Source organism: Lichenostomus cassidix, chromosome 4 (genome assembly GCF_008360975.1).
Source record: "Lichenostomus cassidix isolate B80296 chromosome 4, HeHo_3.0, whole genome shotgun sequence".
In the NCBI taxonomy this organism is placed as follows: domain Eukaryota; kingdom Metazoa; phylum Chordata; class Aves; order Passeriformes; family Meliphagidae; genus Lichenostomus; species Lichenostomus cassidix.
In genome coordinates, this window is record NC_139484.1 from 32,918,051 (window position 1) to 32,943,536 (window position 25,486).

The window sequence follows — 25,486 nt, forward strand, 5'->3', positions numbered from 1 at the left end:
CACTTTGCTCCTTCCAGCATAGCTGCTGCCTCCCATCAGTAGAGCTCCGCGGTTTGCTGTAGTGCACCCCACCTCCCCCTCCCTCCTCCCCGCTCCCTCGTCTTTCCTTCCTTTTTTTTTTTTTTTTTTTTTTCCTTTCTCTTTTCCCCTCTCCCCGTGGTAGTTTGCTGATGTGCAGCCTGGATCCATCTTCTGGCAGCATCAGCGGGACCGGGGTCGGCGGCGCGGCGGTCGGCGGGCGCGCAGCGGGGCGCGGGCCGGGCGCGGAGCGGGACGCGGGCAGCAGCCGCCGCCGCCGCCTCCTCCTCCTCCGCGGGAAGTTTGGCTGGGGTTTGACAGAGGCGAGGGGAAGCCCTGACAGACAGGATCTCCCGGCCTGAGTCCACCCCCTGCGCCCACCCACACACCCAGCGACTTTTCCCCGGCGAGGGGGCAGGGGGTGCAGCGGCGCTCATGCTCCTCACTCTGTGTCGCACCCCTCTGACTGGGGCTACCTAGGGAGCACTGTCTCTTGCAAGAGCCTCCAGGTGGAGAAGGAAAAGAGTACCAACCCCCCCAAACCTGTGGCTTCTCCATCCCTTACCCTCCTTTCCCAAGCCGGCGTGGACAGCCGAGCCGGCCGCCTAGTTCACCCTCGCCCTGCTCGCCACCTCTCCGCCCGAGGGAGGATGAAGATGCTTTGCTGGAGGATGGCACTGTGGCTGGCCGGGTGGACTGTGTGCGGGAAGCCTTCTTCCTGCTCTGGCCTTGATTATGACTACACTTACGATTTCACTGAAGAGGATAAAGCCGAGGCGATAGACTATAAGGATCCTTGCAAAGCCGGTAAGTGACTTCCACGTCTAATGCAGCTCCCCGCCCCCTCCCCAGATGGTGACTTTGTCTCGGCTTTATTTACGCGGGGTGCGTGAGGGGGGAGTCCCGGGCTCACCTGCTCCCTCCCGGGGCAGCGGCGGCGAGCGCAGCCGGAGCCCTGCGTCCAGCCCCCTTACCTGGGGAAGGCACCCGGGACCTGCTTTTCCGGGACTTCCCACTTACTTGTCTCCCGTGTCCGGCTGGGGGGGGAGCGGGGGGCGGGCAGGGCCGGACCGGACCGACCGCCACCGCTGCGCGGCCCGGGGGCATCGTGCCGGCCGAGCAGCCCTCGGGTCAGGACGCCGCCGGAGCCGCGGAAGTTGCGGAGTGCGTTTCGCCGGCGCTCGAAGATTTCGAGGCGGGACTATGCCCCGCAGCACCAGCCGGGAGCGCGGAGCGGCCGGGCCGGGCTCCGCCGGGGGGTGGCGGCTTCTCCCGGGGCCCTGCCCGCCCCGCGGCGGGAGCGGTGCCGCCTCCGCCTCCCTCTCGCTTTGTCGCATCCCAACCTGTCGCTCCCCGACCGGGCACCCCTTCCCGTGGATGGGGATGTGATCGGTGCGGCTCCGAGCGGGAGGGGATGCGCGGGGGTGGTGACTGCCTGCCGGGGTTTCAGCCGGGCGAGCCCACGCGTCCCTGTCCTGTAACCCTCCTGGTGCTGCGGGTTGGTGCTTCAGTCACTGCGTGTGCCGTGCGGCCGCTGCGATGCCTCCCGCGGGCTCTGTGCCCGACCCATCCCTTTCTAAACTGTGCGGGAAGAGCTGAGTTACAGCTTCTTCTCACTTTGCACAGCAGTTGGGTGGTTTTCTAGAACGTTTATCTTACTGTTTCAGGACTGCAGCCTCCTTAATGCCTGGTACAACTCTTCACCCATTAAAGTTATCAGTAACAAGAACTGACATTAGGAACTGGGTTCACTGGTATTTCAGTAGACAAGTGTATCTCGATGATGCTTTTTTTCCCTCCCAAATGTGTTAACAACAGTGGTTGTCCATTCTCAACAGCTCTATTGTTAAACAAGTGTTCAGTTTTTCTAGCAACCTCCTTTGCATTAATTAGTTATTTTATATTCTGAAAACTAGTTCAGCCAAAGGTTGTGTTCACTATATCTGTGTGGTTTTCTTTAACCTATTGAAGAGAATGTGGTGTGCATATATGCCAAATATGCAGACGTTCTGTTTTTCTAATCACAAAAATATTTTGTTCCTAAGTGTGAATTGTTAGGTCTGACTTGCTTGCAACTGAAGTTGTAAGTTCAAGTTCGAAAAGAACAGAAGCAACTGCAAACAAAACAGTTTTTTTTTTCCTCAGTTAGCACTCACAAATAAATGTGAGTAACTAGGCATAGTTAACCTTAACTCTTTTCTTTTGGTCTATAATTCTTTAAGAAGATTCATATGCATCATTTCAGATTATGAGAAATGCGTATTTACTCTCAGTTTGCTGTGGGATTCTTGTTTCACAGTGGGAATAATTAGCAATTATAATTCATGATACTAAGTATTTTGAGGTTATGCATGAGAGAAAGACAACAGTAGGAGTCTGCAATTTGATCTGTGTTGCCAATTCTCAGCCATCACTTTGTTTTGCTTGGAGAAAGAAGCATTTGTTTGGAAAATTTGGCCCATGGAAACATTACATTGAAGTTCTTACTCATGCTGCTTCACAGATATATGGAGTTTAGGTACTACAGGGATGAGAGACAGGTAGGTGTGTGAAGAGATATCTGTGTGTAGTTCCTCTTAGTCTTAATAGCTGTCACTTTGAGGTTCTCTATCCAGTAAAAAATGCCATTTTTTTGTTTGCTTTGTTGTGTATGGTAGTCCTTCAGAAATAAAAATGCACCTCACTGCTGCACACTGGGTATCTACCATGTACCATGTACCCATAATTTTTAATAAAAGGTTGAATGCTCTATATATCAACGAAACTGATCCTCCAACAGCATTTCCCAAGTCACTTTTCCTGCTAGACCTTCCTTAAAGGCTCCATTAATCTTGGCCTGTTAAGTACTGGTGCCTGATCAAAGATGTTGGGAATCATGGGTGCTCAGCCTCTTTAAGCAGCACAGACCCAAGTGTGTGTTCACCCTAGGTCAGCTCTTATCGTCTGGGGTGGGTTTTGGACTCTCATGAGTGAGTTTACTGATCTCTGCCATTAGGATGGGCTTCACAGTGAGGCCCTATAGAAGGACAAAGCCAGGCTTCACACTCAGGGGTGTGAGACGTTCACACCCAAACTTGTGTGGTCACTCTATGCGCAAGGTAACAGGATAAGAAGAGAATTCTTGCTGAGATAACGTTCAAGGTATGCAAGCTTTGTATCTTCGATATAATTAACATCCACTTTTACTGCAACTTGAGGGCCTGCAGCTGAGGCTGTAAAAGTGCTTTTGCTTTTTTTTTTTTTTTAATTTATTTTTTAATTTTTTTATTAAGCTGTTTAGGCTCGTAACAGTTAGGTCAGTGTTCAGTTAGGAACCAGATATAAGTGAATTTCTGCAACTTAGCTAAATGGAGAAACACCTAAAGTAATTTATGCTTCTACCTAGTGACATGCTTCAGAAACTCCAGTGATACCCATGCAAAATTTAGACATGCTAGGATAATTTGACCTACCCCCAAAAATGCTGATGCAAGATTGTTTCACCTGTACTTTAGAAATTATTTGCATTCAGTTTTTCTCCAGTGAGTAGTGTTCGCTGCTTAGTTTTTATTGCATAGACTACATGCAAAAATGTTTGTAATCTTATGACAGAAAGCGTTGTACATGAGGTATCAGATCTATAGTTAGATGAAGTTACAATTCTATATCTCTTTATAGATACCCTCCCCACTCTGTTGAATAAATGTTCTTTTGGTAGGTCCCTTTCTCCCTGTTTTTTTGTGAAAGAGCTGAAGAAATTTACCAGAAGCACAATGTGACAGACTCTGAGGGATTATTTATGGGTATTCTATGGGGGTTTTTTTATGGGTACTATATGTGTATTTTAGTATTTTCACGGGGCAGGAATAATTTTAGTGAATGTGCCTAGAATCACACTGTTGCTTTGACTTAAAATTCCCTGAAGCAGCACAGTGCACAGTGCTATAGAGGCTGAAAAGTACATTTTCTTGCACTATTTCCAGCTTTGTGAAAAATCTACAGATAACAGGTTTCCGTCAGATGCCCAGTAGAACGAAGAGTTGTTTCTGGAACTGATGTTTCTATTTGCATCTAAGCCAGCAGCTAGTCATTGCAAAAACCCCAAAGTAGTAAAGTAGTGAAGTAGTCTCAGTAGTGAAGCCAGCATGTTGGGAGCCCTGGATCTTCAAAGAAGAGAAGGAGCTGGAGAAAAGTTGTGATGCTGTTGGGGAGACGACCATTGGAAGGAAGCTGTTGACATTGTGCAGAAGAACTTGATGAGCTCTGTGGTTTCCCATGTATTTGTCTGCAGACCTTTAACCTAGGTGTGAGTTTTGGGTCATGCTACTCCTCCTTAGAACAAGAATCCTGGCACACTGTAACAGCAGGATGTAATGTAACCCAGTTTCTGTGCTTCTGATGTCTCGGATATTTCCTTGTGTCTCCCTGCAGGATATTGCCCTCAGTGTTTACCATTGTGAGTTCAAGTGTAAGGCATTCTTAGTTCATCTTCAAGATCTATTGCCAGAAGATGCGAAACTGGGAACGCCACACTCTAAGGAATCTGAGTACATAGATCAGCATTTGTAGAAGCAGATACCACTCGAATGCATAAAATGCTGGTTAGATTTCAATGGGCATCATCAAACTTTTCAGATTGCAGCATGTACCTGCATTCGTCTGCGGATTCCTGAAGTTTTTCTCTTTTTCCATTCTTTCCACAGTTTATGACATATTCAGGATATCTGCTGAGAAACATAGAGAGTGAGATGGGTAGAAAAATAATTTCCTATCCTGTAATACTTGGTCATAACTTGCACTTAGTTGATATTCAAAGTTTTTTGAAGGCTTTTGTTTTGTTTTCTCAACAACTTTGTTTTCCCAAAACAAAACAAAGGAAATAAAAAAAAGAGTGTACTCTGGTGTGGTTTTCCAATTGAAATACCGTGAACTGTGGGAGATGAGGCAAGAAGTCTTAGTTTTGTTGCCTAGCCACAGTGCTGAGGTCTGTTTCAGCCTCTGGACAGCCGACTATCCTCAGATAAGTCTCTTTTAGTATTTCTTCTGCAAGATATTTCACTTCCTAAAACAAATGTTAAAGGTTTGGGAGATAGGTGTGAAGTTGAGTTCCTTGGGCTATTATTTTCCCTTTTGTGGGCCTTGTTTTCTTGGGGTTTTTGTGCCAGAAATTCTGTCTTGCACTGGGGAAAATTCTCCCAAGGAAAACTTCACTGAAACTTTTATAGTTTTCACTGTAGTTAGTTTGGATTACTCGCCCCGAAAAACCCAGTTAACTGGGATTTTTTCCTTTCAAATGATGCATAAATTGCTTTTATTTTTTTCCCCTCGGTGAAACTAGATAAAAATGTCAAAAAAGAATATTGAAGACAAGCTATTAAATTTGCAGCTTCACAACTAGAAAGTTTGTTAGCATGCAGTTTTTTGACCAAGAATAAATTCTGTATGTATGCATGCCTGCCTGCTTGAGAATTAGAGAAAATTAAGACAGACCCTCCTCACCATGTCCATTTCTCCCTCCTGTGAGAACCTAAGGAACTCATTGGATTATGTTGCACCTTTATAAATGATAATAATAAAAATACATTTGGATTGTCTGTAGCAGGGAAATTGGTACGTCCCACATCACTGAAGCATAAAACCTAGTAATATATTTTTTTTGTAAAGTTGCTGAACATGAAAAATTGATGGTAAATGTTGAGTACAATTATTATGCAGTGTCATCTGTAATTGCAATCTATTGTTTTGGACAATGTCCTGATGTTGCAGTAGCAGCTTTCTATACTGCTTCATTGTGGGTTTTATTTTTTAGTTTCCCTCTTGTGCTCTGGGGTATGTGTTCAGTTGTAAACATTCTAATTCTGCAGTCTGCTAATAGGAAAATTCTTAAAACCTCTGATTATACGTTTTGAATCTGTAGCATGATTCAGATACTTGAGATCTTTCATATTTATGGTTCAGTCATGTAGTAGACTCTTGTGCAGTTTGCACTAATGTAGAGGTTGGTGCTGCTAATATCACTTGCCAGACTGACAGAATTGTGACTGTTCATGTAGTAAATGCATAGTGTAGGCAGCTGAAACAGAAACAAGCTTTTCTGAATAGTCTGCCCCAACTGGTTTCCATCCTGCTGTGGATAAACTTATAGGGTAAATAAGGCTACAGACAAATTTAGCTTTTAAGTATTTTTTTCCCCAAGAATTCTCCACCATAACTTTATCTGTGATGACCTTAAATGTGGTATCTCAACACCTTTGAAAGAGATTTGTGAGAACATAGTGTTTTTTTTTTCTCTTCAGCTTCATTGAAAAGATTAATTCAATATGAAACTCTGGGAAAACTACGTTAAATGAATATGTTTTATATTCTAAATTTGTGTATATCCTTCCACACCAAATGCTCAATTTCATGTCCAGACCACTTTCCATAGGGATTTGTTTCTGAATATACATCCGGCGTGTCAAACAAATGACCTGCAAGGAGCAATATTACATCACTGCAAAATGAGTCTAGTTGACAAATCTAATTGAGCTTGGAATCAAGTCCCCAAGGCAAATGCTGAAAAATTCACCACACCTGGATGTCTGCCTTATGTCATTCTGATTGCCCCTCTAGACAATAGGGTTGATAGGCTTATGACATAATTTCACTCACTTCTTTTTGGAGAGAAAGTCATGTCTGTGGTGCATGGTAGTGACAGAAGGTATGTAAAATGGAAGAGCTGTAAGATTGGAGAGTCAGCTTCTGGTTTTCACAAACACAGGGGACCTTGTGGAGAAGGCTTTTTTTTCCCTTCCTGCATGCATTATAGTACTCTAAGTTTTATAGCAGTGAATGAGCAAGGGAAGAAATCTCTAGTCTTTGTTTAGACAAGATGTAATTATCCTTAAACTGAAATAGCTTTCCATAGTTTGGCTTTTGCCTTAGGAAAAATATTATGGTATATAATTTTTGTTTTTAATATGTATCTGAAGAATAGACATATTCTAAGTATTACACAGCAAAACAAAGTTTTGTCCTTTCAAAGCACTCAGTTGGATGAGCAGCATTTCATAGTGTTTTTCAGACTATTCTTAGCCTCTTTAGTATCTTTCTAATCTACTTGCTTTAGACATCATTGAATGCAGTCTGTTCCCCCCATTTTTAATCACAAGCACCCTCTCTTTACCTCCCTACTACATCCCTTCAGAGTAACAGAACTGAAAGTGTGACTAGAGAAATGTTTGTGTATTTTAAGTTCTGTCTTGTCAGAATATTTTTCTTGGCTAAGACAGAGCTAATGGCCAATCTGTTTATGTGTTTTAATGCATATTCATTCTTTGTGTCTGCTGCTCATCTTCTTTTCCTATAATTTCTTTCATTGTTACTATGGCAAGTTCCCTTGCTTCTGGATTCCCCCTCCACTGAATGCACTTTTTATTTGCTTTTCTGCTTTTCTCTGTGCTGACTGACCAATCTTCTTGTTCTCCCTGTTTTCCTCCCTTGACATGTTCTTCTCTTGCTTACAATTATTAGTTATTCCCTCCAAATACATCTTCTGGCTCATCATCAGACTTTCTGTGAGATTGTCCTCTAGTCCTTTGATAGCTCTGCAGCAGAGAAGCTGGGCACCTGTAGCCACAGCTGGAAATGAGGAGGAGGAGAAAGATGAGTGGGCTGTGTGTGACCAGCATGTTCTCAGAGGCCTCGTGCTGGATGCTCAGTGGGCTGCAATGATCTGCAGTGTTAAACTCTGCGCATCCAATCCTGAAATATCCAGCTACAAATGTTTATACACAACACATACATGAACCTTCTTTCTCTTTTGGACTCACATACCTAAATATCAAGATTTGATGTGAAGACAGTCCTTGCTGATCAACAGAAATCAGAGTACTCTCAGTACTTGAAGTGTAAAGGTTGTATAAATAGTAACGCAGAGCAGGTTGAGCTGGGAAGTGTGAAGGTGGAGGCTGCGCTGTGGACATATGTGGAGTGTCGGTGTGTGACCCATGTGAGTGATTGCTCTTGCAGACTGTTTCTGAGGTGGCTCCCACTCAAACAGATACTTTCAGATTACTTTTTTTGGGTGAGTTTTGCCTGAGTAATGGTCTGCAAGTGCAAATGTTGAGTGACTATAAGTGAGTATCAGGTGTTTGAAAATATTTGAGCACAGTCAGATAGCTCTTACAGAGCAATAATGCTCCAAAATGTAGGTTTGTGGTTTTCTCTTCAATATTACAAAACAGAGATTGTCAAGACCAAAATGCCAAGAAATCAATATTGTTCTAAAATAGCTACTAATTTTTTCTTGAGGTGTGTGAAATATGATGCCTAATAGGATATGCAGTGTTTATTAAACCAGTTTCCTTGCTATATATACTTTAATGATATAAAGGTCCATCAATAATTGATTAGAATTGATTTTGAACTTTTTTATTCAATTTGATGGTTATAAGCGATGCCTGATGAGGGAATATTCATCAAAATCAGGACACAAAATTGCTAAGGGAGAATGTTTGTTTTAAAATTTATTTACAGTGCATTTAAGTCTGACTTTGGAAATTCTCTATCTTGCTGTCCTCGTGAATTTCATCTCTTTTCCTACAGAAACTGAATGACAGAGAAACATTGCTGCATTTGAAAGTTGCCAGTACCTCTCCAGTCTTGTTGTGATCTTTGGATATTGTAAATTGTATGATGTAATTTAAGTATCAGCTCTTGTAAGAAGTGAGGGGACAAGGAGATCAGCTGGGGGGATGCTGTATCTAAACAGCTGTGCAGATGACTTACATTATTCTTATGCTGGTAGCAGCAGTTAAATATATTCCTAGTAACAAGTTGAATTGTTATTAAACAAATGAATCCATTTTATTGGTGTCTGATGTTTTAATGGGTGCTAGTTAGGTATGTTCTTTTTGTCATGGGCATTGTAGCACTAAAGACCTTCAACATGTTTCCACTTTCCCAAAAGAATATAAAGAATTTTGCTTAGGGCACAGTGATTGTCCAAAGAGTGGCCAAAAGGCAGATTTTCCTATGTTTCCAGATGATGTATTCAGATAAGCAAAGAAAATAATTTCAGATGGTTCTTATATAATATCAAGATTTATTTAAACAGTTTACTTGCACAGCGAATTATATTTGCTTTCATGAGGAGTAGTTTTAGAACAACTCTGCGGGTGTGAGAACATGACGATGAACTGCCCAATTTCTCCATCTGGTAAAATGTCCTTATATTTATAACAAATTTGCATACATCTTCATTTTCACTTGTACTTGCATTTTTCCCTTACTCAACATTACTCTTACAATCATGCTCTTACTTCAGTGTTATTTGTAGGTAGGTAATGCTATACTACTTTACAGCTGTTTTCATACTTATAATTCTGTACTTCATCCCTTGTATAAATTTATAGGCAAATTGATAAATTAGGTATTTTGTGCTCAGGCAATCCACTTAGCCCTTTTCTAATAAAAAGTATAGTGTGTTTCCATGAAAAATTGCCAGCACCATGTTTAAAGCCTGTTAGTCATCTATTACCTTCATTTTAGTACCAGGATCTCTGATATGTCCATCATCCCATCCTTTTGTCATAATATAAACTTCTCAGTCTTTAACTATGGAGCTCTTCAAGACTATTGATTTGTGCAATCCATTTGCTGTTGTTACTAATATGCCATAATTGCATTATGTTCAGATAACTTATATAGATTAATCTTTTGTGCCTGGAAAAAATTATTAAAGCAAAATCCACAATAAAACCTCAGACAAAAAAAACTCCAAAACCAAAAAATAGCTGAGCCTGTAAATAGCTAAGGAACTAGCTAACAGATTTGTATGGGTAAGTGTTTTATTCCATGAAGGTTACATTATTGGAAAAAAGTTTAATGAAAACAGGGTAAAAAGATGTTCACGTTAGTAAAGAGAAAATGAAAGAGAAGGAACATGATAAACATGAACAATTTCAGATATTATACAAGAAGATAAAATAGAATATATTTGTTTCTACTTCTATTAGTCTTAAATTCTGAAAGGGAAAATTCAGAACAGAGACTAGGAGACATATGGGGATTTTATACAACTTTTTTTAGATTGAAATCTGCTAAAGGATTCCACTGAGTTAGTATTTGGATATATGACATTTACATAGGCAGCGGAAGTATCTGGGGGTCTGATATGTAGTAATGGTAACAATAACGATTTTCAAGTGGATATATACCTCAGGCTTCAGAGTTCAAGCCAGTATTTAATAGCTTGAAACAAGGATGAACCCCAACGTGTGGCAAGATTATCCTTGTCTACCTACTGCAAATTCTTGTTTCTTTCTGTGAAGCAGCTGGTGATGACTGCTGTCAAAGACAGGACCTTGGAAGTGATCCAGTGTTGCAGTTCCTTTGTTCCTCAGCCCTCCCTAAGTGCTGTTTCAAAGACTCATGTCTTGTAGCATGCCTGAAAGATAAATGCAATTTAGCTATTTTGGGAAGTGAATGAATTTCAAAGCTCAATTTGACTGTAAACACATTGACCAACTATATTTGATGAAAATGAATGTATGCAAGCATACAAGAAGAAAACCACATTTACCTCTGTTTATAGATTGTCAGTATGGGTCCAGTGGAACACTTGGACACATGTTTATCTATAAACCACATGTATGCACACGCTCCTCTGACTACCTAAAGAGCACAGATGCCTATAGAAGCATCTAGAGAGGCTCTTTAAAGTCATGTGTGCAGACCGTGTGGGTGCTTTTCTTCTTTTTTATTTTCCCCCCACTTGTAAATGCCATGGTAACTTGTGTGCAAATCTGACCTAGAGACCATTGGACTCAGTGGGAATGTTTCAAATTACTTTAGAGATAATGTTTATAGGTGAATAATAAATAAGCAGATCTGACTAATTTACATCTGTGTACTTGGGCCATGGCTTACTTGTATGCATGTGCTCACACGCTTTGCGGGCACATCAATGAAGGCAGTTGGATTTTTGCCCCAGTTTCTGTAGTTGTCATCACTAACACAAGGGTATCATGAAATATTACATTCAGTGACCTTGTGATTACAGGTTCTTTCTTGCTGGACTGGGGTGTGAAAAAAATCCAGCAGCTTGAAGAGCATCTGATTTTCTCTTTTTTTCTTCTTGTAAGAAGTGGCAAGATAAGACTAGATTTTGATTACTGCAACAATTTCTCAACCTTTAGAGATAAGTTTCTTCTTGTCATAGCTGAATACTTTATTGATTGTTCAATCTGATAAACGGCTAAAGATGCTGATGAACATGATGGTTGCAGTTGCATATACAGGAATGCAAGGAATATGCATTTGCATATTCCTTATCTGTATAATTTCAAGAAATGTAAAGTCAAAGATGATAAGCCATTTGTTACAAAATACAGCAGGCATGTGAAACTGGTGTCAATCATGTACCATTAGCTAAAGTTGACAAGCCCTGAAGTCTCTTCAGTAATTTGCAATATCCCCAGATTAACACATTTTCTAATCCAGAGGCTGCTAGAAGCTAACAAGATCTTGAAAAACTAGGAGAAATAGGTGTACTAATATCCCTATTTATTTAGTGAATTGAAAAAGTAGTTAAAGGCAAAATAAAAAGGGAACAGAAAGGTTTTGTTGTTTTTTTGGGTTTTTTTCCCCCAAAGCTATGTGTAGTTTGGATAGATTGCAAAAGCTCTAGATTGCCATACAGAAGTAAGTAACCTTACCACATAGCCTAACTTTGCAAATCTTGCATTTAACCATATAGGCTGTTACTTTTGTGTTTTGAAAACTTCTCTTTTCTTTTTGATGTTGTTTCTTCTGTGTGTTGAATTTAAATCATGGCCAGAGTGAGAACTGCAGGTGATAAATGAGTCTAGATTTGACTGAGGATTCTTGTTTGAAGAAAGTTCTTGGTCTTAGTTACGGGGTTTTCTGGAATTACTTGATAAGGGAAGAAAGTAGGGAGAAAAATCTTTGCTCATCATGAAAAGATTTGCTTTCTACAGTTTTCTGATTCTTTGATCACTAAATTCAGATCAGAGTGTAGAAGAGAGGTTTCCTGTTTTTTTTTCAGTATTTGAATCTGCATTCTTGAGGATGAAAACCTTTCACACATGAAATACAGGTGAAAATACAGAAACCTCGTTCAAATCTTTTTGATATTTTCATTCATAATACCTTTCATTTGGAAGAAGCTGAATTAACTATGAATTGTAGTGCTGATGGATCACAGTTAGTGTGTCTACAGAAGTGAAACATGAGTAAAGAGAATTTGTAACATACGCTTCCTTTTGCTTTATGGAACAGAGCCAAATACAAAGATGCCTCCTAGATCAGTAATATGTTTATGGAGATATGCAGATCTTTTAGCTAAAGCTAAAATTTTAGTGAGATATGCAAGCTATTCTGTGGTGCTTTAAATCAAAAATGTGTAGAGCCAGTCATGACAATTTTTATCAACTTGGACGAAATTAATTTTTCTTGGCTATTTTTTAAGATTTTTAATAATGTGTCTTAGATTTATTTGGTGTATGGTACAGCATTCCATCGCATCACATATAATGTATCTTTACTGATTCATTGATCTAGATATTCTAGGTTCAAGTTTATAAAAGAAATCAAATCATTTCCTGAGTTACTTACATTTATAATCAAGTCTTTCCAAACATTTTGTTTGTTTTTCCTAATTATGAACAAGGTGAGAGTAAATAACAGCCATAAGGAAAAAATGAACAAAAAATGAACATAAATAGAAATCCTCAGTTCTAACTACCTAATCTTATAGAAGAAGAAAAATTATTTGACCCTTGGTTGCTGTTCACATAATCTGGCTTGACTTCATTGACGTAAAATATCCTAGGTTTTATCAGCGGAGGAATTTTTCTCTCCTTCCAACAAGCAGATGATGTGTCATCGAAAACAGCAAAGACCTAGATGAGATTTTGGATCCACTTGCAAGTGCTAATGAAAAAAGCTAACGTTCCCATTCTTACATGCCAATCAATTGTGATTGCTTTTATGCTGTTCTGATATGGAAATAAATCCTTTCTCCATCTAGAAAAGGGCACGAGAAAGACTTGCTCCTGCACTGATGGAGCTACAGGGACTCCTTGCCCACCAGGGCACAGTGAAACACATACCTCTCTTTCCTGTCCTCTTCAGAATCAGTTCTGGATTTAGTTTTCCTTCCTGCTTGTTGCCAGAGGAGTCACAGCTGTTTGTGTTTAATGCTGGATAGGTGCTTAGAGAAAACACACAGAATGTGTTATTTGCCAGGGGAAGCCAGGTAATCAGGTAAAACTGAGGTGCAAATGATAGGTGAATTATCCTGTGCTGAGCCCTCTGCAGCCATAGATAGGTGATCTCCAGCAGAAATTTCTGTGAGAGCATTTTTTTCTGCAGATGAAACTGCTCTCTGAAGTTTTATCTGCTGCTGAGGTAGTGACTTTTAATTAAAGTAATGATACACATATCAAAATTCCCAGTGGTATTTTGTTCCAATCTGTCATTCAGTTAAATACAGATGAATTGTTCTTGTACAGATCTTCTGGTTCTGCTTTTGGACACTGCTGTGGATTGCTCAGTGGCTCTTACACCTGGTAAAATGGCATGGCTTATAAAGATTGTCTATCAGGAAGTTTGTTAAGCTTTTTCTTTCTGTGAGAATGGTCTAAGAAAAGGTAGCTACCTTCCTTGCAAACTTTGAATTTCATCTCTTTGGACTCTCACAGCTAAAATAGCACTGCCTCGTATCCTGCCATGGGGTACAGCAGATCCCACAGGTGGGATGTGGAAGAACCTGCAGTAACGATGTCTTACAGAGCTTGGATTGTGTTAGGTGAGCCATGGTGTGCACTGTACAGCAAAGAGCTGTGCTCTGTGCTGGGACCCACAGCAGCCAATGAAGGTGGTTTTTAGGGCTTTTTTTTTTCCCTTTATGATAAAGCAGTGTTTTCATTTTTTATCTGACCTATGTGTCCTAGCACATTTATGTATGAATACTAAATGCTTTGTGTGCTGCAACTTAGTAGGCTGAATTCTTCACTCAGACTGCACTTCTTCTCAGGATCTCTTGTTATTTCTAATGAGATGAATGGCATGGTGGCATTCACCTTAATGAAGTCAGAATTTAAGGCTGAAGAAAACTTGTATTTAGGATCACTTTACTGAAACTTACTGGAGGTGCAGTAAGTTTCAGTATGTACATGCAGACATTGCAATGGGAGAATCTTTCTGAAGTGACATTATCGTAGGCTAATTTCCAAGCATAATCAGCTGTTTTAAAATAAACAAATAGTTGCTGTTAATACACAGTAAGAAGCAGATAATTCATGTAGTTTAACCAGGCTCTTTGAATTGGATGCAAAGAAAAACTAATTTTAAAAGCATTTGTTGTTGTTCCCTCTTTATAGTAGGAAATTATATGGAGAGAAGATGTAGCAACAGGGAGCATAGAGGAACTCTTCTGTGCTGTGAGCCAAAGGACATCATTAGGAACACTCCTATTATCTGGAAGCCTGACTTCCTGTCTCAGTTTCCTCGTGGGTCTCAATGAATGGCAGAAGAAATGGAACACTTTCCTGCTTGGCCAAAAACTCTGCTAAATGACTCCTCTGGCTGCATGCCACACCATACTCTGGAATAAATCCTGCAGCTCCCCCCTGAGTTTGGAGGGTACTTGCTGCAGCTCCTTGGGGCTGGTGGAGTGAATTTGAGAAAGCCCAACCTTCCCGTGAATACCTTAATGCTTCAGGTGTCCTTTTGTACATCTTGAAAATTTCTCTTGGTGATAGAAAGCAACAGATGCATTGACATTTTATTAATGTAAGCTACCATGAGAATGAAGGGATGTTAAAGAACTACAAGTATGTTTGGATTTTCATATTTAGTAAATTATTTTACTACAATGAAAATAGTGTAGCATGCCTTGTAAAAAGTACCAAAGACATGCTTAAGAGAAGATGCTTTTAGATATGCATTCAGCTCAATAACTAATTTTGTGGGGTTTTGTCCCCATAGTTTTAGTGCATCAACTAGTGTTGATGTGCTAAAGTTATAAATATACTTTTATTGTAAAGTATAAAAATAAGGTAATGAGGCTTTTTGTGTGCAGAACAAAACAAATTTCAGACATCTTATTAAGTGCAGTAGATTATGCATCTGTAATCTTAAACGCATAGAGAGGATTTTAAATAATGGTTTTATTTTTTTTATTTCTGGTCTTTGGTACACTTTCTTAACATATATATTAACCCCCAAAACTTTCAATGTCTTCTCTTAGCTCTGATTTTAATCAAAACTGCAGCACCAAACGTTCGGTTCAGTTGTTACTGTCAGTTTCTATATTTTCTACTTTAACTACAATTGGCAAGTAAGAACCTTGCAGCTGACTCAAAGGAAACTTGGCGAAACATACACCATTTCCCAATAGCCTTTCTCTATAATAGAAGATATATGGGACATTGTTTTAATAATTTTTGTTTTGTTTTGCATCCAAGAAAAAAATATTCTTAATTCTCTGGAGCAGGGAAATGCTTACCGTAGTTAGTGTTCTGTATGTGTCATCTTTCAAAGGTGACAAGCAGCTGTCCAGCTGGAAATGTTGGGCATAGTTGGGAAAAAGTACAGGAAATACTTAATGTCATTGGTATATTTCAATGAGAAAGTATTGATCAGGTTCTCATTTGTTCGCTTTGTTTTGGTTTGTCTTGCTTTTTCCCCCCCTACTAGTTTGTCTCATAGTTTTTACTGTGTGTTCCTTGTTCAGGCTTTCCTGAATTTTAATGTAAACTTACTCTATGTGACTTTCATGGTGTACCATCAGAGAGGGTGGTGTGAAACAATGCTTCTCCCACTGAAAGAGCTGTCAGCATTTTTCATCTCTGGGGATGCAATCATGGCAAACAGGCTTGATGCTGAGGTCACTGGGTTTTTTTTTCAAGGAAGCAGAGCTGCTGGATTATGCTCACCAAGTCAACCCATCCCCTAGTCTGTCTTCAGACTCCTTTTCTAGGTAGCTTGCTGCTTTCTAACAGGAGCTGCCCATGGCAGATAATCAGTGCTCCCAGCATTGATACCTCTGCATTTTGAGACTTGGCACAAGTGGAGGTATAGTGGATGGCCTTTTCAAACCACTGGCTACAGGAGCAAAACAGAGACTGCCTTTTTTATGGCAGTTTTTTGATACTAAGGTCATGATTTTGAAAGCTGAAAGTTGGGAGATCTCATTTATTACCATTTCTTCCCCCTCCCGAGCAGCAATACAACCTTGTCCTTTCTGTTGCACCTCAGAGTTCTCTCCAAGATCTCCTTTTCCTATCTCCTCCTGATTCAGAGGAAGGAGAGACTTCTGTGCCTGGCCACAGTTTGCAGAGACTCACTGGTTAGATGCCACCAAGAGTTCCTCATCTTCTGCACACATGGCACAAAATGTAAGATTTTAACTAACATAGTGGAAAAATGTTGATTTGTATTATTAATGTGGGTGTATTTCAGTGTCCGCAGTTAAGAAATTCTGGTTATTTTAAAGAGGTGTCATACAGTTCCACATAATAAATGAAAAAAATTCACCTCCTTAATAAGAGGATTTTTTTTGAGCTCCAAGGAGAGAGAACACTAAAGGTGCAGAAGGCAGTGTAAATACATGTTTCCAAGTTCTTTTGATTCTGTATTTGTTTTAATTCACTGTATTTTTACTTTTATGCAAGAAGAAATCTTCTCACTTTTTGTGGTCTAAATTCCTGCAGTTAAATGTAGATGTTCTTTAGGAAAAAATATTACAACCTAGCAAATTCTGCTATTGTCCTGCTAACAGGACAAAATTTGGCTCAGCTATTTATATTATTTTCCTCCTGACTTTTGAAGTAGGGATTTAGGTCCAGTATTAAAAGTTCACCTTTTAAAGACTCTGGCTTATTAGGCTTTACCATTATTGCACATCATCACATTATTTAGATGTTTAATATCTGTATTCATTATGTAATATATGTCTAAGGATATAGTATCCCATCTATAATTTACCCTAAAGAGTTTTGCATTCCTGAGTTTGTGTTTGGTTTGTTGTGTTTTATTTTTTTTTTTCCAGAGAATTCTCTGAAATAAGGCTTGCATAGAGTATTTTTTGGGTCAGTTTTCTGACACTAATGTAGGAGGAAGTAGGTCCTTAGTAGACACATGGTACTGCAAGTTTGTGAGAGGGAGTAGTGCTTCTTTATGTAGACTGGCCTGTGGATTGATTTGGTTTGCATGTAGCTGGTAATAAAATGCAATATTGATGCACCCAGTGAGATGTCTGTGAGGAAAGCTTGTCAGTGAATCCCAGGCTTGCAGATAAAAACTGAGTTAAAATTATTCCCAAAGAGAACTGTCTGAAGGAGATTGTTAAAATTTGCCCTGACTACATCTGTCAAGTTTCTGTGCAACAGCAAGGCTAGAAGTGTAGTAAGAAACTGGGTAATTCTAAAATTGTTATTCCAGTTGTTGCTTATATAGATGACATTGTGTTTTAATTCTTACATATCTGGGTAGCTGTGGCAGTTTGAACTTTTTTAGATCATCAACTTAGACTTGAGATACTTATTGTACTAAAACATTAGCAAGTCTTGGTTATAAAATGCATGCTTCATTTATGCTGTCAAAATGAACATAATGCAGTTACCAAGCAAGACTTCACTCTTAGTCAGCTCCATAAGGTCCATTAAACTGAGGGTGCTGAAAAATCTAGCTATAGTATACATTAACACAGAAACAGTTTGATAGATTAGCTGTAACTTGAAGAATTGCATGAAGTTGGATTTTGATGGTGAAGGTTTTATGTAATTTGGTAATGTAAATGAAAAATGGAAAATTGCTGTCATTATGTGTTCTAGATAAGATCTTGCAGAAGGATTTGCCAGCCACTTCACTGGTTTATAGAACAGGCTAACATTAAATTTAAAGTAGTAAAATCTGCATGGGGGACACTGTGTATTTGAAGATGACTTGCTTTGAAAGCTTACTGTTCTATGTAGTATGCAGATTTTCCTGGAAACAAAGTATGTCTTTGTTTCAGTCCATTTACTGTACTTGCAGAAATGGTTGTGGTATAGGAACTCATGTTATAACAAAATAAGGAATTCCAAAGTGAGCTGCAGCTACTACTGGAAATGCTGATAAAGGTAACAAGGACATTGCTTGGTCACCTGAATATGTTGTTTCAAGTCTGTTTTTCATGAAGAGAAAATAAAGTCTGTACTGAGTAGCCATTCCACCTAACATTTCTTCTGTTGCTTAAAGGCTGAATTTTGTCCTTAGTAAAGTCAGTGGGCATTGACTTAACGTCCACTGGCAAATCTGTCTTGGAATTCTCTTACCATTAATATATTATATTGTAATACATTAATTGTATCTCATCCTAACATAAAAAATGTTCATCTATGTCGCTGTTGAGCCGCTAGCAGAGAAAAGGACCCAAGTTCTCAGTGTGGCAAGAAAGAGTGTTTATTATTTTGATTTCAATATATATATAGACTTTTCAGAGGTCACCCAGATTGGTCAGCCAGAAACCTCCCCCCAGGCCTGATTGGCCAGGCCTGAACTGTCCAAATCTTGAGACACTGTTTTAAAAACATCCAAACTTTATCCTTGTTTATAAAACACAGCAGAATGTTCTCATGAGAAAGACCTGTGCTAGCCACACATCTAGTAATAATTAAAAAATCCCATTACTCTTGAGCTGATGCATTGATGGATTGTTTTGTGGGAGAATGAATGCAAATTCTCCACTGAAGTGCAATATGCATCTGCCTTCCAAACGACATTTTCATTTATTAGTAGTGTCCAATTATCTGCCCAAAACTGTATCACCAGTTTATATTTTGCAGGCACTTGATCAGCATTAATTTTTGGGTTGAATTTTCCAAAGCACGCATTGTAAGGGACAACCTCTTTTAACTGTATATACAGCATTACATTCACTATATACATTTTTGGCTTTTGCTCTAAAGTGGTAGACAACCATTTTATTAAGGTCACTTTTGGAAAACCCTTGTATGCACGGAGGTGTTGAATATTCACTTTGGGCTGCCCAAAAATCATCCTCTCCAGCTGAGCCTTTTAATATTGTGTGCAGTTTTGGTCACCACAATATAAGAAAGACATTAAGCCACTAGAGATCATCCAAAGGAGGTCAGCAATGTAGTGAAGGGCCTTGAGGTGAAGCTGTAATGAGGAGCAGCTGAGGTCACTTGGTCTGTTCAGCCTGGAGGAGACTGAGGGGAAACCTCATTGCAGTCTGCAACTTCCTCATAAGAGGAAGGCCAGGTACTGATCTCTTCTCTTGGTGAGCAGTGACAGGACTGAAGGGAATGGCCTGAAGTTGTGTCAGGGCAGGTTTAGGTTGGATATTAGCAAAAGATACTTCACACAGAGGGTGGTTGGGCACTGAACAGCTCTCCAGGGCAGTGGTCACAGCAGCAAGCCTGCCAGAGTTCAAGAAGTGTTTGGACAATGCTCTTAGGCACATGGGGTGTGTGCAGGGTCAGGAGCTGGATTTGATGATCCCTGTGGGTCCCTTCCAACTCTGATTCTGTGAAAACCACTTCCAACTGCATTATGTCAAGCAGTGTAAACCAGTGAAACAGCTGTTTGTTTCTGTGTCATATCTGTCATTCAGGGTCTTGCTCTCAGATCTAGCTGCGTAGTTCTTGGCTTTCATCGGCAGCAAGCAGCATGCCTGTGCTGCCTGCTGCCAATGCCCAGTGAAAATACTCACTCTCTGGGGACTCCAATTCCCTGATAGACAGAAGTTAAGATGGAGTAAGAAGAAATCACCACAAATCTGAGGCTTCATGGGGACTCTGAGTGTTTGGCACTGTGGGAAGAAATTTCTCAGCCTCTTAAAACTTGAGCACAGAAAAAGCAGTGTGGACTGAGTAAGAGTCTGGGACCAGCTGTAGGAGGGTGAGAAGCTGGATGGAAGAGGGAAAATGGAATGATGCCTTTGCTGTGCAGTTGTTGGTTAATTCCTAGAAAAGCTAGGATTCATTATAGCCTAGTTAAATGAGTCCACACACGGTCACTCCTTTTGCACGTCAGGGACAGGTTTTGGTACAAATGGCATAATTGAAAGCATACAGGTCCTCGTCTAGGGTTTAATCACTTTCCCAGATAGTTTTATGTGCACATATGATTGTTACAGTTTCTCACTTTCAAATACGCATATTTTGTCTTCCACATTGGTCCTCCTTTTCCACTCAGGACAGTATGTAGTTTTGTTGTTGATCTTTTAAAAGATAATGTGATTCTTTTTTAAATAATAAAAGGCTTTTGTCTATGTACAGAACCTATTTATGTTTGTCTGTTAAAATACTTAACAGAGGTGTTTAATGAATCCTAGAATTTCCGTCCCCTCATCTTTCAGGGGGAAATTGATGGAACACAATCTTTTAGATTTGCTTTTGGTGAATGAAAATTTGGACAGATCAATTTTTTTACTTCTTTTCTAGTCAGACACATTCATTGCTGAACAGTCTCTGTAGGCTTTTGTTGCCCTCTCAGCTCATTACAGACATCCTTCTGAGGAGTGTACCTCATGGAGTCAGGCTGTTGTGCACCAGTAGTCTGGAACCACCTCAGTCAGGCATCACCTTTCAGTTTGCCCAAGATGCAGTTTTGTTAATAGAAACAGCAGCAATAAAAACTTGAACCTTGACTTCTGAATAATCAGCGAAAGTTTCTTTAGTGTAGGTCTGACCTTTGCCTTCCGTTAGCACAACAAACACCCCAAAATGCAATAATGGAAAAATAACTTCAATCTTACAAACCACACTCACCTCTGTGAAACAGAATTGCATCTCCCCTCTATCCAGTGTTTTTTTTTCCAGTGGACTTCCCTTCTCAAGCTTGTAAGTTGTAAGGTTGTCTCTGGTTTTGTTCAATATATTTATAAAAGTTCCTATTATGTTTTTCTTTTCTTTTATTGTTTATACTGGCTGGAAGAACAAAACTAAAAACTTTCATCTCAGGTTGGAGCATAATTTGGTGTGATTGCTCAGCTTCTGATCTCACTACCAAAAATGTCTTCTTTTAGGAGCTGATAAAAATATTTGGCTCTGTTTCACCTCAGTCACTCTTGGCAGCTCTTCATCTGCTCTTCTGGGGTTTCCATCTGCTCTTTTATTCTGCAGTTTCTTCTTCAGGCCCCAGTTCAGGAGCAACAATTGCAAATAAGGGAAAACATCACTGATTTTTCTGAGGGTATGGGGTTGGATGCAGGTGCTATTCTGCATCTCTGTCAGAATCTTCCAGGATTTTATCTCATTGCTAAAATAGAGAATATGGGAATTCCCTGAGGCTTTGAGTATTCCTTTGTTCTTCCTCTCTCACAGGTGTCCAAAGATTTAACCTAGAGCTGTATGCATTACTTAAACCTGAAACCAACAAATCTGTGAAATTAAATATGTTACAAGGGCTAAGGAAAATATTTTTTTTAATCTAATGAGCTTTTCAAATTAAAGTCTCTTAGTTACAGAACAAAGCATATGAATGCATGTGAAATTAGATTTATTAAAAAGCTTTTGTGAAGTTTTTTCCCAATAATTTATACTTGTTCTGTTATTTAAGCACTTTTAACTTAAAAAAATTTCACAACTCATAATAGGGTTTATTGATGCTGAATAATCATTTGCTGTCAAGTGATTAAGCTGCTAACCAGCACTCTACATTACATTAGAAAAAAAATCACATATCCATGACTGTCTGCTTCATTACGTATTTCACTTTCAAATGTGCTTGTCATTTCACAGGTTTTTTTACCTCTTATCCATGGATATTTTACAGAAAGCACAGTCAAAGTTTCCTTGATCATCTAGCTAGTGAAAATGTAATTGTAGTTGTGTAGTGCTGGTGTACCAAAAGGCATATCATTATGGTGAAACCCCTATATTCGTTACTCATAGGAGACAGCTTGTCTGACTTAATGTAAAGCTTAATCAGGAGGTTTAGAAGGGAAAGTAACAGAAGAAAAAAGAACTTAGTGGTGAATCCATGCATAATGAATTGATCCATTCAATGCTCTCCTTGTATTTTTTTTTCACTTGCTCTTGCAATGTACATTTTGTCATACTGAGAATTTAATTAATGGTAGACGGAAAAAAGTAATAGTCCCGTGTCAGCCTAGCACTGACATTTATGACAGCCTCCTATTGAGTTAGCAGGGTTTTTTTTAATATAGAATGCTGACAACTTATCATGTAAAAGCTTTTTAATAACTTTAACAGTGAAAAAGATTATCGAACCAAAAAAGTGGTTTAATAAAAATCTTTACATTATCCATTTACTGAAGTATGCTTTCTACACAAGCTCTTGGTTTCCTTTCAAACGGTTATTTCATATATTCCCCTAGTTCTTTTTGCTGTCTCAGAACTATTGTGTGAGCTAGAGATATTTATAGCAGAAGTGTATGTGACAGATTTTTTTGGTTTAAATTTTATCTTCCTTTCACTTTCAAAAATAACCATGGACAGAAGTGTTTTCCTTTGATCACTGAAATAGTCAGAATTTAATATTTAGCTGCCTGTACTGGAGAGGAAGCCTAGGGAACCTAAAACATCTTTTAAGCTTAAAAAAAGTAAATTTACTGATGTGTGTTAGCAAATCAGCTATTCATGGTGTTTTCAGGCACAGTGATGTGATCGTGGTAGACAAAACCGGGGAGAAGAAATTCTGCAAGGATTCACCTTTCATTCCTTACCCCCAAATCTTCCTAAGTCAGCTTTTAGCATTTCCTGCCAACTCTGAGAGTTGAAGGCAGGTGGTTATTTCTTTCCCAGTGTACCTGGGGTGGCTGCTGGAAGAAACAGGAGGGCAACTGGGGGCATTGCATCAGCACCCAACAGAGTTTGCAGACCTGATGGCTACTGCTGTGAGCCTCTTGGCCAGTGCAGTCTTTCATCTTTCCCTCAGCACCTTGCTGCCTTAAGTATACTTTCTTTTTCTTCTATTAATTTTAGACTGTAAGAAGGTACCTGGTATATGGAGGCTGTCTGGGAAGCTGCCTCTGTAATTTTTTCCAAAAACAGAAGGGGAGAATTGATTCTTCCTTTATCAGAGGAGAAACTTATTCCCTGCTTTTAGCCCTGAGGGTTTAAAATAAACTTGGCAAGACTTGATGAGCCCTTAGTCACAAGAATCTGTTACATGCCCCTACTGCATCATTTTCTGTATTCAGAAATGACCTGGTTTCCACACAGTTGGTCCTGCAATAAACAGATTAATGCAGGCAGGTGCTTGCCGTTACTGCCTGTTAAGTCCTGAAAAACTCCTTCCTGCTGATGTCACCATCCCTAAGGGCTGGTGGGTGACCTGTTGTCTGCATGGCCATGAGGAGCTGCTAGCAGGTAGGGAAATCATCATGGGGGACCTTTCCCAAGGTGGTGGCAGGGAAAAAAGAGTGGAACAAAAAAAAGAGATTATTTTCTTTTCTTGTTTTGGAGAAACTATGGCAGTGGTAGCTTTTTGGAGTTCCTGAAGACTCAGCGCCCTGAAGAACTATTTGTGAGTAATGAAGATGTTTTTGAGGAAGACACGTGTATAAAGGCTGACTGGCTTGTATTGCAGCCTAATGGTGTGAAATACAAATCGTGTGGGAAGGCAGAAGCTCTGGTCAGACGTCCATTTATTATTTCACTTTTAATCTTACCTTAAGAGCTTAGGAGAAATTCTACTACTGGCTTCTATACAGCCAGAATTTGTCCTTTTGTTTTACTTATAACTAATGAATCATCCTAAATACTTTTTTTCTGACCCAGTATAAAAATTTGTCATGGTCAGCATCACCATAACATACTGGGTGCCACTGGATTGCAGCATAAATCTTTATAGGCATACGTAGGTAATAGTGCCTAAACTATTGTGAGGCAGGTGGTAATACGTATCAGTGGAGTTTGTTTGGGGTTTCTTTTGGTGACTTTAACAAACTTTGTGGTTGGACAGCTGCTGCTTATAACTTCACAGTTATGTCTGCCTTGAGTCCAAGAAATTCAGTGTAGTGCATGAAAGAACAATATTGAGAAGGACGTGATTGCTGAGATAAGATTTGAAGGCTCAAAGGGAGAAGAACAGCTTCCCTGTGTCTCTGTTTTTAGCTCTTTGTTTTTTGTCAAGTACATCGTCTACAATCTTATCCTAGTTATTTATTCTACCTTATTCACCCCATTACAGGGATAAAAATAGGACCTCTTTAAAATTGTTTTGTTTCTATAGTACCTGAGGGCCACAAATGAAATGTGTCTTGCACTCCATCTGGAAAAATGATCCCTTGCAAACTCTGCCCAGGCAAATTCTATATTTGTATAGACGGATGTTTGGCCTGGAAGATCATCTTTGGTGACTCAGTGCATATGCCAATATGTTGCTATTGACAAAAATGGAAGTTCTGGCTAGAATATTTCTTCCAGGGTCTGTGTTAAGAGCTTCTTTGGGAGATCTGGCCTCATAAGCTCAAATTATGTTTACCATTCTTGTGGCAGTATTCCAACCCTGGTTCTAGGTGGGAAACAAAACTTCTATGAAAGATGTCAGTTATTGTACATTTTGTTCCAGAAATTCCCGGTTCCACTGCTGTTAAAAAACACAGCATGATGCTCACTAAGATGCTCAGGTCTGTGAAATTGAGCAGAACCGTTTTACAAGTCATGTTGGTCTTGTGGGCAGGTGTATTGGCTGAAAAACATAAAGACCAACAAATTTCTCAGTAATAGTATGTTTCTGTGAAACTGATGTTAATAGTTTTTCTGTTGGTGTAATGAACTAAATGGAGCTCACAAATGCTGTGGTTTTCTGCTCCTGAATGTTTGTCTCTTTAGAAAGATACATTATGGAAGTTACAGAGAAGGGTTTGGATCTCCTCTCCTCCATAAGTGCGATGTTTATCCAATATTCTTGAAATCACTTCCTAAGTGGCTCAAAGCACTTGTTATTCTTCTAGTTTCTCAGAACCCCCTTTTCCCAGTCTGCCTTAGCTTGAGAACCAACCCTGCATAACACCTTTTAACTACACAAAAGACACAGAGTATTGTCACAAAACCCCCAAAAATGTTTCGTACATGAAATCAAGTGTGAAAGCAAGGAAAGCTTACCACCTACCCCCTTGGCCCGTTTAAGTCATGATGTGCTGTTTATCTGTAGAGTGTCTTTCCCATCTGTGCCAAGTGATCAGGTCAAATAAATGAATGAATAGTAGTCCAGACTCTTGAGTTCTTTAGTCTGGCAGTAAATTAAAAGAGAATTTTCGCATGTAAAAGCTAAATGAATATGTCAGAGCAATAATAAGGTGATGGAAAATACTTTATCCAAATATACTAGTACTGAAGAGCTATAGACGATCAGTGCCAAACCCTGGATCAAACTGAATGCCCACAACCACAGCTGACACCAGAGGTGGGCATGGAGTTCAGGGAAGAGCCAAAAAAGAACTAGGATTTTTACCTCCATCAAAAAAGCTGTAGTTTTCCCGTGTGCAAATCACACAGGAGGT

The 25,486-nt window shown here is 39.6% G+C and overlaps 1 protein-coding gene across 2 annotated transcripts in view; it reads left to right on the forward strand.

Annotated features, from left to right (window-relative positions):
• The first annotated feature begins 524 nt into the window (after nucleotides 1-524).
• The window catches only part of TLL1 (tolloid like 1), a 123,942-nt gene continuing 98,980 nt past the window's right edge, over nucleotides 525-25,486 (forward strand). For both annotated transcript variants that reach the window (XM_085058636.1, XM_085058637.1), the window contains exon 1: nucleotides 525-825. In XM_085058636.1, the coding sequence (XP_084914762.1) occupies nucleotides 669-825 (157 nt within the window). In that variant the 5' untranslated portion in view covers nucleotides 525-668. The remainder of the gene's footprint in view (nucleotides 826-25,486) is intronic.